Raw genomic sequence first — 16,346 nt, 5'->3', positions numbered from 1 at the left:
CGGGCAGCGTCCTGGTAAATCTCCTCTGCACACTCCCTAAAGCTTCCACACCCTTCCTGAGTTGACCAGAACTGAATACAATATTCCAAGTGTGGTCCGACCAGGGTTTTATAGAGCTGCAACATTACCTCACGCTCTGGAACTCATTCCCCTGATGAATGAAGTCCAACACACTGTACGCCCTCTTTACACCCTATCAACTTAGGTGTATAAGACGATGAGAGGCATTGATCATGTGGAGGTGCACAAGATGATGAGAGGCATTGATCGTGTGGATAGTCAGAGGCTTTTTCCCAGGGCTGAAATGGCTGCCACAAGAGGACACAGTTTTAAGGTGCTTGGGAGTAGGTACAGAGGAGATGTCAGGGGTGAGTTTTTACTCAGAGAGTGGTGAGTGCGTGGAATGGGCCACCGGCAACGGTGGTGGAGGTGGATACGATAGGATCTTTTAAGAGACTTTTGGATAGGTACATGGAGCTTAGAAAAATAGAGGGCTATTGGTAACCCTAGTAATTTCTAAGGCAGGGACATGTTCAGCACAACTTTGTGGGCCGAAGGGCCTGTATTGTGCTGTAGGTTTTCTATGTTTCTAACTTGCGCGGCAACCTTGAGGGGTCTAGGAACATGGACACCAAGGTCCCTCTACACTGCTAAGGTTTCTGCCATTAACCCTATATTCTGCCTTCAATAGGTGGCAGGGTGGAGGTGTAAGGCGCTGCTTCCCACCACTAGCCCCCAGGTCACCCTTGGGCAAGGTATAGCACGTACTCAGTCCCCCCTTGTCAGGGTCACGTGAAATCATGGGAGCAGCTGGTGGATGGTCGTATGAGCAGCCGGTGCAGATCACAAGTCCTGGTTATGTGACCACTGACTCCAGGCAGACAATCTCTGAAGAGTATTGATAACGGCTGACGTCACCCGTCTTGTAAAGACACTGCCCAGAAGGCGGCAATGACAAGCCACTCTCATGACGGCTCTTTGCCAAGACCATGATCGCCGACATCACTCATGGCACGTAATGTCGATGATCTGCCTTCAAATTCAACCTCCCAAAGTGAATCACTTCAAAACTTTCCCGATTGAACTCCATCTGCCAATTCTCAGCCCAGCTCTGCATCCTGTCAATGTCCCACGTAACCAATCAGAACCTTCAACACCTTCCACAACACTACCAACTTCCAGTTCTGTTTTCTTGTGAATGCTCTTGATATGATGCTACGTTCCTGCAACGCTTCATTGTACTTGTTCCTCTCCATTCATAAACTCAACAACAATTTAATAGAGAAGTTCAGAGTCAAGGGGCTGGAAGTTTAAATAAGGAGGAACTATTGCCTGGGTAGACCTTGTCAAACCTCCCTCAACAGAAGGTCTGTGAAACCTACCTCCAGAACCTTTTACCACTTTATTCAGTGTGTTGGAATTCATCCCCCACCCCCCACATCTGGATGAGTGGGATTGTAAAAAGTCCAACACCTTGCAGGACGAAGACTGGGTCCCATCAACTGCCCCAACCGTTCTCTGCAATGCGTGTCACCTACAAAACGCTCTCACCCAGGCTGTTACTGTGCTGTACAGATGCTTAGGACGGGGAGATGGAGATAAAGTATTCCTCCACACCACCCCTCACACCACCCCCACTGTCCGGTGGGGGAGTCTAAAATAAAGGGGAACCACCTCAGGCTCATCAGGGTCCACACAAAGAGGATTTTCTCTTGTTTGTGATTGGATTGCCACACAAAGAGGATATTTACTTATCTGCAATTTATTTTATTTAGAGACACACCGTGGAAAAGGCCTGGCAGTCCTTCAAGCTGCGCAGCCAAACAACCCCCAATAACCCTGATTTAACCCTAACCCAATCACGGGACAATCTACAATGACCAATTAGCCTACCTAGTACTTTAGCTGTGGGAGGAAACCACGTCCCACAGGGAGGACGTACAGAAGCCCCGCGCAGAGGAAACCGTGATTGAACGCCGAACTCTGATGCCTCAAACAGTAACGGTGTCGCGCTAATCACTACGTTACCATGGTGCCTTTTGGTAAATTGGCGGAAACCACAAAACTGTGAGGACAACGGAGGTATCGGAGCTGGGAGTGCACAGACTTCTTTCGGCTGAGCACATCGCTGTGGAGTCAGGCTGGGTAAACGGGCTTGGGGCACTGATTGAACCAATATTCCCGGAAGTCCAGGTCCGACTAGAGCTCTAAGTTCTCAGAGGACGCGGCTGGGATGCCAGTTACCTTGTTGTTGTTGTTGTCTTGGATTATGAGCTTCATGGTAGTCAGTACCAGGAGTTTCTTGCCCTCCAGTTGAGTTGCTGCAGAGTTGGACAAACATAGTATTGAAAACTCCACTTCTTGCCAACACCAGAAGAACCCAGTCACCTCCTAGTCTGTCACAGACTGGTAGCAGTCATGTCCAGCCACCAGTTCCCCTCAGTAGCCAGCCTCCACGTGACTTGGATACATGGATAGGAACAAGGGTTCCCAGCCTCAATGGTAATGGTCCATGGCATTAAAAAAAAGTCAGAAACCCCTGGTTTGGGGGCAAGTGGGACTAGCTTAGTTGGGCACCAATGGTTAGCACCGTAGAGTAGGGCTGAACGGCCTGCCCCCATGCTATATTACCCCATGTCCACAGGCAGGCTGCTTCTTCAGGGTCTCACGAGACAGAATCAGGCCCTTCTGCTTACTACGTCCATGCATACCACGGAGGACCCAGCTGCACTAACCCTACACCAAAAACTTTCGCCTTTCAGAGTCGTACAGACCAGAACAGGCCCTTCGGCCATACCAACCAAGATGCCCGTCTCACACCAGCCCACCGGGGGTTCCCAACCATTTTTATGCCGATGGAGCCTACCATTAACCGACCCCAGGCTGGGAACTCCAGCTCTAAGCCCTTCCCATCAGTGTACTTAGTAAGCTAAAAACATGGATAAATGAACCAGGAGACATAGGAACAGAATTAGGCCATTCAGCCCATCGAGTCTGCTCTGCCATTCCATCATCGCTGATGTATTGCCCCTCTTAACCCCATTTTCCTACCCTCTGCCCAGAACTTCTGACGCCCTGACTAATCAAGAGCCTATCAAACTCACCACTTTAAATATACCCAGTGACTTGGCCTCCACAGCCGTCTCTGGCAATAAATTCCACAGATTCACCACCCTCTGGCTAAAGAAATTCCTCCTCGCCTCTGTTCTGAGGGGACGACCTTCGATTCTAAAGCGGTGCCCCCTGGTCCTAGACTCACCCAGCAGACGGAACACCCTCTCAGGCAGTATCTATGCGTTTCTTTGGCAATGGCCTTTCTCCCTCCCTCAGGCACCCCTGTCCGGACAAGGCACTTTCTCGGCACCGCCCGTCGGGAAGTGGCACTCCCTTCACAACGCACCTCCTGGACACGGTGCTCCATCAGTAACACCCCCTTCCCCCACCGAACGTGGTGCTCCCTTGGCAACGCCCCTTCTTCCCCTACATGTCCTTTCCCAGGCATGGTGCTCCATCATAGAAAATAGGTGCAGGAGTAGGCCATTCGGCCCTTCGAGCCTGCACCGTCATTTATTATGATCATGGCTGATCATCCAACTCAGAACCCCGCCCCAGCCTTCCCTCCATACCCCCTGATCCCTTTAGCCACAAGGATCATATCTAACTCCCTCTTAAATATAGCCAATGAACCGGCCTCAACTGTTTCCTGTGGCAGAGAATTCCACAGATTCACCACTCTCTGTGTGAAGAAGTTTTTCCTAATCTCAGTCCTAAAAGGCTTCCCCTTTATCCTCAAACTGTAACCCCTCGTTCTGGACTTCCCCAACATCGGGAACAATCACCCTGCATCTAGCCTGTCCAATCCCTTTAGGATTTTATACGTTTCAATCAGATCCCCCCTCAATCTTTTAAATTCCAATGAGTACAAGCCCAGTTCATCCAGTCTTTCTTCATATGAAAGTCCTGCCATCCCAGGAATCAATCTGGTGAACCTTCTTTGTACTCCCTCTATGGCAAGGATGTCTTTCCCCTTCACCCCGACGTAGCAATCCGTCAGCCCCGACCCCCCCCCGCCCCCGCCAGCACACCCCACACCCCTCTCCCCTCTCCCAGCCCCGCTCGCCAGGAGCTACGTACAGGCAGAGTTAATGAGGTGTTTCAGTACGGTCAGCGTTCCGATGCGCACCCGCTCGTTGTGGACCTCCAGCTTCTGTAGGAGGAAGGCGACGAGTCTGTCCGTGTAGGCAGAGGCTGCAGGACAGGAAGAACAGAGGACAGGGGTTACCGCCGGCTCACCACAAGTGCCCACCCGGAGTCCGCCCTCTCCACTGGTTAAGCAAGTTCAGGACCGCTGGGCAGGGTCCTCCCTCACCACTGGACGCAGATACAGAACATCCACAGTGCAGCACAGAATAAAGACAAAAGATTCTGCTGATGCCGGAAATCCCGAAAAACACACACAAAATGCTGGAAGACAACAGACAATAGGTGCAGGAGTAGGCCATTCGGCCCTTCGAGCCGGCACTGCCATTCACTGTGATCATGGCTGATCATCCACAATCAGTATCCAGTTCCTGCCTTATCCCCATAACCTTTAATTCCGCTACCTTTAAGAGCTCTATCCATCTCTTTTTTGAAAGCATCCAGAGACTTGGCCTCCACAGCCTTCTGGGCAGAGCATTAAATATATCCACCACTCTCTGGGTGAAAAAGTTCTAAATGGCCACCCCTAATTCTTAAACTGTGGCCTCTGGTTCTGGATTCACCCATCAGCGGGAAAATGCTTCCTGCCTCCAGCGTGTCCAATCCCTTAATAATCTTATATGTTTCAATAAGATCCCCTCTCAGCCTTCTAAATTCCAGAGTATACAAGCCCAGTCGCTCCAATCTTTCGACATATGACAGTCCCGCCATCCCGGGAATTAACCTCATGAACCTCCGCTGCACTCCCTCAATAGCAAGAATGTCCTTCCTCAAATTTGGAGACCAAAACTGCACACAATACTCCAGGTGTGGTCTCACCAGGGCCCTGTACAGCTGCAGAAGGTCCTCTTTGCTCTTATACTCAATTCCCCTTGTTATGAAGGCCAGCATGTCATTAGCTTTCTTACCAGACCAGACCAGTTCAGGCAGCATCTGTGGAGGGGAAGAAACAGTGAACTTCTTGCTTGAACTTTCAGTAATTCCTCCAATTCCTCCCCCCCCTTTCTCTTTTCCCATTCCCTGTTCTGGTTACACTTTCACCTCTTCTCTTCACCTCACCTGCCCACCACCTCCCCTTTCTCTTTCTCCCATGGTCCACTATCCCCTCCTATCAGATTCTTTCTTCTTCAGCCCTTTGCCTCTTCCACCTATCACCTCCCAGCTTCTTAGTTCATTCTCTCTCTCCCCCACCCACCCATCTTCCCCCTCACCTGGTATCACCTATCACCTGCCATCTTGTACTATTCATTTTCTATACACCACTGTTGTAACGTGTGGTTACTTGAGTTACTGTCACCTTCCTGTCAGCATTCTCTTCTGACCTCTCTCCCTAACAAGGCGTCTTTGCCAACTGAAACACCACACACTGGATGCTTTTGGTTTTTCTACACCATTCTCAGTAAACTCCAGAACTGTTATACATGAAAATCCCAGCAGATCAGCAGTTTCTGAGTTACTCATACCATCCCATCTGGCACCAACAATCACTCCGCAGTCAGAGTCACTTAAGTTCACATTTTGTCCCCACTGTGATGTTTGGTCTGAACCACAACTGAACCTCTTGGCCATGTCTGCGTGCTTTATGCACTGAGTTGCTGCCACGTGATTGGCTGATTAGATAGCAGGTGCACAAGTGGCCACCACACAGTGCATATTCAGGACATTTAAGAGACTCTTCTACAGGCATGAGAAATGGAGGGTTTGATTGGTGTTAAACGTTTAAAAGGTCAGCACAACACTGTGTGTCGAAGGGCCTGTCATGTTCTGTGTTTTCTGTTGTAAGCCGTTCCTGAATCATTCAGTGTACCTGTTCCTCCTCCCCGATGGTAGCAATGAGAAGAGGGCACGTCCTGGTCAGCAGTGAACCTTTGGGATTCTCTTTCCAAGAGGGCAAGGCAGATCAACTGGACATTAAGGAGACAGTGCTGGGAAGTGAGGTTAAAGATCAGTCATGATCTTACAGAATGGTGGAGCAGATGACAGCACCTCCTCCAATCCCACCCCTGCAGTGTCAGTCTCAACTACGTGCCCAACACAAAGATGCCCTTCCAGGCTTGAGGAATGAAATGGTTCACCTGACTTCCAGGTCATCAAGGGAATGGCGGCGTAAGGAAAAGGTCTCTCGACAAAAAAGAAGGTAAACTGCCCCAAAATCGAATTTAGACAAATACTTAATATTGCACAACTATATTAATAAAAGGGGCAAGGATGATGTCTAAGAACAAGAATAAAAAGTCCGCTTCGAAGGCTGATAAACATAAAGAGATGCAGCAAGGCGAAGGGCCTAGCTCTCCCACGGCAAGCCAGGACGGAGATAATGAGGGGGAATCGGTGACTCTGTCTTTGATTCTCGGAGAGATTCGCGAGTTCCGACAAGATAACAGCAAACAGCTGGAAGATATTAAAGGAGAAATAGTAAAAACTAACTCGCGGATAGATGAAGCCGAAGCGAGGATTGTTGGAATTGAAGAGAAGCTACAAAACGCCGAGGAAGTGATAGCAGAAATGCTGAAGCTACAAGACCAACTCCAGTGGAAACTAATAGATCAAGAAGGCCGCTCGAGAAGGGAAAATGTGAGGATCTACGGAGTTCCCGAAGGAACCGAAGGTAAACCCGGATTGATGATTCCCTTCGTGGAGAAGCTGCTTAGAGAGAATCTTGATATACCGGCCGCAAAAGACCTACAGATAGAAAGGGTTCACTGCGTGTTGGCACCACAGCCTCCGGCAGGCGCCCAGCCCAGATCGATTCTGGTCAGATTTCTCAGTTACAGAACGAAGGAAGAGGTGCTTAAAAGGGCATGGCAAAAGAAAGGTTTCATGTGGAACAACTGCAAAATCAGTTTAGACCACGACTACGCACCGGGGATTCTTGCCAAACGGAAGGAATATACGGAAACACGGAGAGTCCTGAAGGAAAACAACATCAGATTCCAGACCCTGTATCCAGCTCGGCTGAGAGTCTTTTACGACGAAGGGACAAAAACTTACGCTACGGTGGAGGAGGCAACGTTGGACCTGGCGGACCGGGGACTACCTATTAAAGTTATCACCCAACCGGAGTCGCTACTGGAGAGGATTCGGCAGAAGTCGAGGCAGTTAGTGGGGCGAGGACGCTCCACTCGAACCAGAGTGTCAAACTACAAGGAAAAGCTTCAAATATTCAGACGCGAATGTACAGAGAATACAGATTAATTAAGAGAAATGACTGAAAAGAGTAAATCGGACTTAAAAGTAAAATGAAAACTGGTAACTGAAAATAATCTAGGCGGAATAACTTGAATGATAGCAATATGGTCGAGACATAAATAGGAGAAAATTCTCTATGATTATTCAAACTGCTGAGGGCCCTCTAACACAGGGTGAAGATAGAGGTTATCCCTCTGAACTGAGGGGGGTCGGTGCTCAGGCCTCACTGTGGGAAGTCGGGGAAAATTTTCAAAATGTTATACGTTCAGAAATGTCTAGGGTGTGGTTATATGTCTTGGTTTACTGTTGAGAAGGGATTGCTTACTGTTTGGTTAGAAAAGGAGAGTGCTTTTTTTTCTACTAGAGAAAAATGCAAACTGAATTGGTAAAAATAATTTCCTATAATGTTAATGGGGTTTTGAATCCAATTAAAAGAAATAAGATTATGTCTAAATTGAAAAAAAAAAGAAAGAAAGAAATGGTTCACCTATGAGGAAAGTTTGATGGCTTGGGCTTGTATTTCCAGAGCTTAAAAGAGTGGGGGGGGGGGGGAAGTTCTCACTAAAACCTATTAAATAATCAAATAATGAAAGGCCTAGTTAGAGTGGACGTGGAAATTATGTTTCCCATAGTGGGAGAGCCAAGGACCGGGGGGCACAGCCTCAGAATACAAGGAGGTCCCTTTAGAACAGAGATGTGGAGGAATTTCTTTAGTGGGGTGGGGGGTGAATCTGTGAAATTCATTGCCACAGACAGCTGTGGAAGGCAAGTCATTGGGTATATTTAAAATAGAGGTTGATTGGTTCTTTATCAGTAAGATTGTCAACGGTTTCGGGAAGAAGGCAGGAGAATAGTGTTGAGAGGGACAATAAATCAGCCATGATGGAATGGCAGAGCAGACTCGATGGGCCAAACAGCTACTTCGGCCCCTGTGCCTTGTGGTCTTGGCTCCTGAGCCCTTTCACCCAGGGAACAACCCCTGAAGAATTCCCTTACCCAGGACAGTGAAGCAGCGAAGGGCTTCATTGTGGTTCTTGACGGCCATGTGATTGGTGTATTCCAAGGGAGCGCAAATCTGTGGAGGAGAAAGAGGGGAGACAAGACGCATCATAGTGTTATAGAACAAGGGCAGCATATTGCCACAGGAGGTAGAGCCGCTGCTGCTCTGCCCCAGAGTGGCAGGTTCAATCCCGGCTTCCCCTGGAATGACGGAGAGTGCTCTCTCTCCAACTCCAGGTGAACCTGTACTCGAATCCTCTCGCTATAAATGCCAGCATACCATTTGCCTTTTTCATCGCCTGCTGTACCTGCATGCCCACTTTCAATGACTGGTGTATAATGACACCCAGGTCTCGTTGCACCTCCCCTTTTCCTAATCGGCCACCACTCAGATAATAATCTATTTTCTTGTTTTTGCCACCGAAGTGGATAACTTCACATTTATCCACATTAAATTGCATCTGCCATGAATTTGCCCACTCATCTAACCTATCCAAGTCACCCTGCATCCTCTTAGCATTCTCCTCACAGCAAACACTGCCGCCCAGCTTCGTGTCATCTGCAAACTTGGAGATGCTGCATTTAATTCCTTTGTCTAAGTCATTAAAATATATTGTAAACAACTGGGGTCCCAGCACTGAGCCTTGCGGTACCCCACTAGTCACTGCCTGCCATTCTGAAAAAGTCCCTTTTATTCCCACTCTTTGCTTCCTGTCTGCCCACCAATTCTCTATCCACACCAATACCTTACCCCCAAAATACTGTGTGCTTTAAGTTTGCACACTAATCTCCTGAGTGGGACCTTGTTAAAAGCCTTTTGAAAATCCAAACATACTACATCCACTGGTTCTCCCCTATCCACTCTACTAGTTACATCCTCAAAAAATTCTGAGATTCGTCAGACATGATTTTCCTTTCACAAATCCATGCTGACTTTGTCCGATGATTTCACCACTTTCCAAATGTGCTGTTATCACATCTTTGATAACTGACTCTAGCATTTTCCCCACCACCGACGTTAGGCTAACCGGTCTATAATTCCCCGGTTTCTCTCTCCCTCCTTTTTTAAAAAGCAGGGTTACATTAGTCACCCTCCAACCCTCAGGAACTAGTCCAGAATCTAAAGTGTTTTGAAAAATTATCACTAATGCATCTACTATTTCTTGGGCTACTTCCTTAAGCATTCTGGGATGCAGACCATCTGGCCCTGGGGATTTATTTGCCTTTAATCCCTTCAATTTACCTAACACCACTTCCCTACTAACATGTATTTCCCTCAGTTCCTCCATCTCACTAGACCCTCGGTCCCCTACTATTTCCAGAAGATTATTTATGTCCTCCTTAGTGAAGACAGAACCAAAGTAGTTATTCAATTGGTCTGCCATGTCCTTGTTCCCCATGATCAATTCACCTGTTTCTGACTGTAAGGGACCTACATTTGTCTTAACCAATCTTTTTCTTTTCACATATCTATAAAAGCTTTTACAGTCAGTTTTTATGTTCCCTGCCAGTTTTCTCTCATAATCTTTTTTCCCTTTCCTAATTAAGCCCTTTGTCCTCCTCTGCTGAACTCTGAATTTCTCCCAGTCCTCAGGTGAGCCACTTTTTCTAGCTAATTTGTATGTTTCTTCTTTGGAATTGATACTATCCCTAATTTCCCTTGTCAGCCACGGGTGCACTACCTTCTCTGATTTATTCTTTTGCCAAACTGGGATGAACAATTGTTGTAGTTCATCCATGCGATCTTTAAATGCTTGCCATTGCATATCCACCGTCAATCCTTTAAGTGTCATTTGCCAGTCTATCTTAGCTAATTCCCGTCTCATACCTTCAAAGTTACCCTTCTTTAAGTTCAGAACCTTTGTTTCTGAATTAACTATGAAATGGTGGAGCAGACTCGATGGGCCAAATGGCCCAATAATGCTCCTATATCTTATGGTTTTATGGATTATAAAACCCAACATACATCCATGCTTTTATATTCTAATCCTCTCAAAATGAAAGCTAACAATGCTTTTGTCTTCCTTACCACCAACCCAACCTGAAAAAGTTAACCCCTCCCCTCGTGATCGTTCTCCACCCCTGCGCTCTACCCACGACAGCCCTGCCCTTACCTGGGGGTGCAGGGTGTTGAGCAGCGTGTCGATCTGCGTCTCCAGCAGGCGGCTGCCCATCTCCACCGCCGAGTCCAGCACGTGGCACAGGCTCTGTGAGGCGAACACGCAGCGAGAACGTTAGGGTGGGAGGGTCACTGAGACGCACTCCCACACAAAACCCCACAATCCCCCACCCGAATCGTCACCTCACCCCTTCCTCTGTGAGGCGAACACGCAGCGAGAACGTTAGGGTGGGAGGGTCACCGAGACGCACTCCCACACAAAACTCCACAATCCCCCACCCGAATCGTCACCTCACCCCTTCCTCTGTGAGGCAAACACGCAGCGAGAACGTTAGGGTGGGAGGGTCACCGAGACGCACTCCCACACAAAACTCCACAATCCCCCACCCGAATCGTCACCCCACCCCTTCCTCTGTGAGGCAAACACGCAGCGAGAACGTTAGGGTGGGAGGGTCACCGAGACGCACTCCCACACAAAACTCCACAATCCCCCACCCGAATCGTCACCCCACCCCTTCCTCTGTGAGGCAAACACGCAGCGAGAACGTTAGGGTGGGAGGGTCCAATTGAGAAAATCCCACACATTTATCTTACCACCCTACCCGTCCCCTCCCTTCGATTTCCAGTCTGCACCATTGCTCCCCCAACCCCACTGCCAACCTTCTCCTCCCACACCCCGACACCTCTTCCCTTCCCCCGCCCCCAAACCCGGAATGTCACCTCCTCCCCACCCACACTGCTGCCCCCTTCCGCATCACTCTCCACCCGTAATCACCGTCACCTGCCCCCTCACCTCTCCCCACACTCCTCCTGTCCTATTCCTCCCCGTCCCCCGCAGCCCGTCCACATCATCTCCCATCCTACCCCCACCCATGCCATCACCTCCACCCCTACCCCGACAATCCCAAATAAAATTAACCTTTAAAACCTCCTTAAGCAGGTTGGCAAGGGTCCACAAGCCTGTTTCTCTCTAATAGTATTGTGTCGGAAAGGGAGACGTGACCACAAGACACAGGAGCAGAATTGGGCCATTCAGCCCATCGAGTCTGTTCCGTCATTCAATCATGGCTGATTTATTATCCCTCTCACCCCCACTGTCCTTCTTTCTACCCGTAACCTTTGATGCCCTGACTAACCAAGATCCTAACAGCCTCTGCTTTAATGCATCCAATGACTTGGCCTCCACAGCCATCTGTGGCAGTGAATTCCACAGATTCACCACCCTCTGGCTAAAGAATTTCTTCATCCCTACGCTAAAGGGACGTCTCTCTATTCTGAGGCTGCACCCTCTGGTCCTGGACTCTCCCACCATAGGAAATGTCCTCTCCACTTCTGCCCCATCTGGTTTGGAAAAGCGTGGCTGCTGCAGGAAATCTGGCCAGGAGCAAGGAGGACTGCGGAGGAGGAGGAGGGGGTGACCTGATGGAGTTGGAGAAGATGGGCTGGTGGAGGACAGGATGAACAGCAGGGAGGGAGGAGAGAGAACTGGACGGGGTGAGCTCATGTTGGAAGCAGTGGAAAGGCTGGAGTAAATCAGGAGCGGGTGGGAGAGGAGCTGGGGTGACCTGGTGTTGGGAGAGGTTGCGGATGGGGAGGAAGGCTGGAGTAGATCTGGAGTTGGTGGGAGGGAAAGGGGAGCTGGAGTAGATCTGGAGTTGGTGGAAGGGAAAGGGGAGCTGGAGTAGATCTGGAGTTGGTGGGAGGGAAAGGGGAGCTGGAGTAGATCTGGAGTTGGTGGGAGGGAAAGGGGAGCTGGAGTAGATCTGGAGTTGGTGGGAGGGAAAGGGGAGCTGGAGTAGATCTGGAATTGGTGGGAGGGAAAGAGGAGCTGGAGCAGATCTGGAGTTGGTGGAAGGTAAAGGGGAGCTGGAGTAGATCTGGAGTTGGTGGGAGGGAAAGGGGAGCTGGAGTAGATCTGGAATTGGTGGGAGGGAAAGAGGAGCTGGAGCAGATCTGGAGTTGGTGGAAGGTAAAGGGGAGCTGGAGTAGATCTGGAGTTGGTGGGAGGGGAAGAGGAGCTGGAGCAGATCTGGAGTTGGTGGGAGGGAAAGAGGAGCTGGAGGTGGGGTGACCTGCAGTTGGGGAAGATTGGGGTTGAACAGGACAAAGGATTGTGGTCCTCAGGAGAGGGTGGGTGGTGTAGGGGAGGGACTGGTAGAAGGGGATTTCAATAAGGGTAATATGCTGTTAGCAGGGCTTTAGGGTTACTAAGGAAGGGCTGAAGGAGGTCAGAGTGGGCACTAGGAAGGGAGGAGAGAAAACCAGAGAGGCAATGTCCTGTTGGAAGGGGGTAGGATTGGAAAGGAAGTGGGGGGGGGAGAAGATCTAGGGTGGGTGGGGAGGGAGGAAGATGGAGGAGGTGTACAGAGGTGGGCGGTAAGAGGAGCAGGAGAAGAGAGGAACCTGGTGTTGGGAGGGTTTGGGCTTGGACAGGACGAGGTGGAGGTCAGGAATAGCAGATGGGAGAATGGGAATTGGAGGAGTGACCTGAGGCTGGGTAGGATTGGGCTTTGACAGGACAAGGAGATAGTGGTGGTCAGGGGAACAATGTGAAAGAGGGAGGAGGCGAATTGAAGGAGGGCGTGTCCTGGTATTGGATGGGGTTGTGCTTGGGCAGGACGAGGTGGAGGTGTTGCTGGTGGTCAGGAGTAGGGGGTGGGAGAAGGGTATCTTGAACAGGGGGCGACCCAGGTCAGGGTTGGAGAACTCGAGGAGGTGGCAGATCCAGTCCGGCACTTACCTGAGTGATGTGGAAATGGTCGGAATGCTTGCGGTATAGGCTGAGGATCCCGGGAATCAGCTTGGGAAGCTGCTCCTCCAGCTTGTCGTGAGGCATCAGGTGGGACATCTGACCAACTGCCTCCACCACACTGGTCCGCAGCTGTTGGGGCAAATGCACAGAGAGGGTGTTAGGGAACCTGTCGGCCAGTAAACTCTGTCAACCACACCTCCCAAACTTGTCAGCCCCACCTGAGGTCACCCTGCTACAGGACAGGAAAAGAGTGCAGAGGAGATTTACGAAGAAGTTCCAGGATTTGACAGACTGAGTTATGGAGAGAGGCTCCACGCTGGGACTTCTTTCATTGGAGTGCAGGAAAGCGAGGGCTGATCTTGCAGAGGTGGATAAAATCCTGAGGGACAGAGATAGGGTGAATGGTCACGGTCTATTTCTCAAGGTTGATGAATCGGGAACCACAGGGCCACAAATTGAAGCTATAATCCTGGTGCAGATCAATGGAAGTAGGCAGTTTAAATGGTTTGGCATGGATTAGATGGGCAGAAGGGCCTATATCCATTGTGTACCTTTCTATGACTGCAGCAAACGGTGAGCATCCACTAAGATTATGAGAGATTTAGGCAACTTTGATGGATGCATGTGGCTTCCAGGTAGCAATGTATGTGCCGTAGCAACTCTGGTGATGGGGCAGCTCACTCACCTTTGGTCCCCAGTGGACACTCAGCTCTCATCTGTGCCTCCAAGTAGCTGTTTACATGTGTAAGATTTCTACTGCTGTGCTGTGAGGTATTTTATTTCAGCAGTTTTCGGTAAAAGCAGTGTGTCCTGCTGGTGAGAGTGTTAAGGTTTTGGCTAAAGACAAGGAGCCATGTTGTCCAGCTTAGGAATGTTGTGCCAGTCGATTGTAACTTTCTGCCCAGTGGAAGATTCGGGAGAGCTGGGCGGGATCAGATTTCCGAAGGACAGTAGTCTGGTTTGGGGTCTTTTGGTGGGAGCTACAGAGCAGGGCAGAGGGGAAGATGACGTAGAATGCTGTTGGAAGGAGAGGCCCCATGGCAGGAAGTGCTTTGGGCAGATGAATGGCTCCAAGGAGGACAGGCCAACACTCCTGAGAAACCAGTTTGTTTGAGATAGTCTTTGGGGGGTGGGGGGGGGGGTTCGGAATGTGGCAGGGGCTTTCACGCAGACCGTGGGTCCAGTGCATGAGTAAAGCAATTGCCCCCCTCCCCCCGACTACTCCAGAAATGAGCTCCAATGTTCATGTGCACATTGGACTGGCTTAATTGTAATGGGCCCTTTTTATTTTTCTTTTCTTTTTAAGTAACTGTTTGTTAAAGTTGAAAACTTGGTAAATATACTTTCTTTATAATGTTATGCCGGTGTACGATCTGTCATTTCTTGGTGACTGATAACTCTGTTTGGGCAGTATCTACACAGCATTTGCTACAACCTATGTTCCTTAATTGGAACATCCTAACTTTCCTGTTTGGTCGAACCCCGAGACGTACATTGCTTATGAAAGGTGGCCCTCTCACCGTTGAGACGCGTGGCTGCTAGCAGAGTTAGCTCACCAGCCGAGTTTGTAAAGGAACCCGGTGAGAGGTTACACATGCGACAAGACCCCGTTACACCACTTTAACAAGCTGCCAAAACCAGGTGAGGGTAGCCAGTGGGCCTCGCGCCCTGGTGAGACAGGGACATGTCTGCCCTTGCACGTGAGGTCAGCTCTGGCGGACTGAGCGGATGAGATCTACAGCAAGATCCAACGGCCAGGAAGGCGGCTCCGCAACGCTCCGTGGAGAGCGAAGGGCACGTCACGGTCATCCACTGCAACCAAGGGAGACCCCAGTTTGTGACGCTCGTTTGCATCACAGCACCCGGACTTCCGAGGTCAAGAGAGTGGAGCCCCACCAATGCAATAGCTTTTCTACTTTAGAAACTCTTTCACAGGCTTCCTGTTATCCTGCTCATGATGTTTATTGCTTATTTCTTTATTATCATTTCTTTATTTTGTATTTGTACAGCTTGTTGTCTTCTACACTTTGGCTGAGCGCCCAGTTGGACAGGACTTTCATTTACTTTGTAATGGTTATTATTCTATAGATTTATTGAGTATGCCCACAGGAAAATGAGTCTCAGGGTTGTATACGCTGACGTATATGTAGTTTGATAAGAAGTTGACTTTGACGGGGGCTTTGTGGAGGGAGGAGGGGTGAGGTTAGTTTGGCGTTTCAGAATCAGGTTTACTACCACAGAGGTACGTTGTGAAACTCGTTATTTTGTGGCAGCAGTTGCGATGGGTAGATGGATGCACCGGTAGAGGTGCATGGGGTGTCCAGAGGTAGCACCTCTGGTGGCGGACTTGTTGCGCTCTGCCTAGGGGCAGCTCGTCCACCTGCCACCCAGCTCTCACCTGTGGCCCTGAGTAACTGTTTGCATGTGACAGTGGCCACATGCTGATACACCACTTCGACAGGCAGGTAAACCAGGTGAGGGTAGCCGGGAACCCCCAACCCCAGTGAGACAGGGACACGCCCACCCCAGCATGCGGAGCCAGTTCCGGCAGACTGGGAGGATGAGACCAACGACTAGATCCAATGGCCAAGGCCGTACTAAAACACTCCGTGGAGAGTGAAAGGCACAGAAGGCGTCGTGGCTATCCACTGCAGCCGAGGAGTCTCCAGTTGTGATGATTTTTCGTACCACTGGACCAATATTTTTGAGGCTGAGAGAGAAGAACTGTCATAGTGCAAAAGCTTTTTTACTATAAAACTTCTCCCGCACAGGTTACGTCATCATCAGAAACACCAGACAACCAACAGATAGAGAGAGCAAGGGAGTGGAAGACAAATGGAGAGCTATGTGAGAGGGGAGGGAAGAGGGGAGAGGGGAGAGGAAGAGGGGAGAGGGGGGAGGAAGAGGGGAGAGGGGGGAGGAAGAGGGGAGAGGGGGGAGGAAGAGGGGAGAGGGGGGAGGAAGAGGGGAGAGGGGGGAGGAAGAGGGGAGAGGGTGGAGGAAGAGGGGAGAGGGTGGAGGAAGAGGGGAGAGGGTGGAGGAAGAGGGGAGGGAGGAGGGGAGGAAGGAGGGGAGAGGGGAGGGAGG

At 49.9% G+C, this 16,346-nt stretch overlaps 1 protein-coding gene across 2 annotated transcripts in view; it reads right to left on the bottom strand.

Moving 5' to 3' along the window:
- Positions 1 to 16,346, bottom strand: part of mroh1 (maestro heat-like repeat family member 1) — a 141,921-nt gene that overhangs the window by 89,927 nt on the left and 35,648 nt on the right. For both annotated transcript variants that reach the window (XM_063044670.1, XM_063044671.1), the window contains exons 8-12: positions 13,248 to 13,388; positions 10,503 to 10,595; positions 8,386 to 8,464; positions 4,135 to 4,248; positions 2,245 to 2,321 (exon numbers count right to left, since the gene is read on the bottom strand). In XM_063044670.1, the coding sequence (XP_062900740.1) occupies positions 2,245 to 2,321; positions 4,135 to 4,248; positions 8,386 to 8,464; positions 10,503 to 10,595; positions 13,248 to 13,388 (504 nt within the window). The remainder of the gene's footprint in view (positions 1 to 2,244; positions 2,322 to 4,134; positions 4,249 to 8,385; positions 8,465 to 10,502; positions 10,596 to 13,247; positions 13,389 to 16,346) is intronic.

Source organism: Mobula hypostoma, chromosome 3 (assembly GCF_963921235.1).
Source record: "Mobula hypostoma chromosome 3, sMobHyp1.1, whole genome shotgun sequence".
Lineage (NCBI taxonomy): Eukaryota > Metazoa > Chordata > Chondrichthyes > Myliobatiformes > Myliobatidae > Mobula > Mobula hypostoma.
Note: the sequence above shows the minus strand (reverse complement) of the source record. Positions and strands in the feature narration are given on the sequence as shown.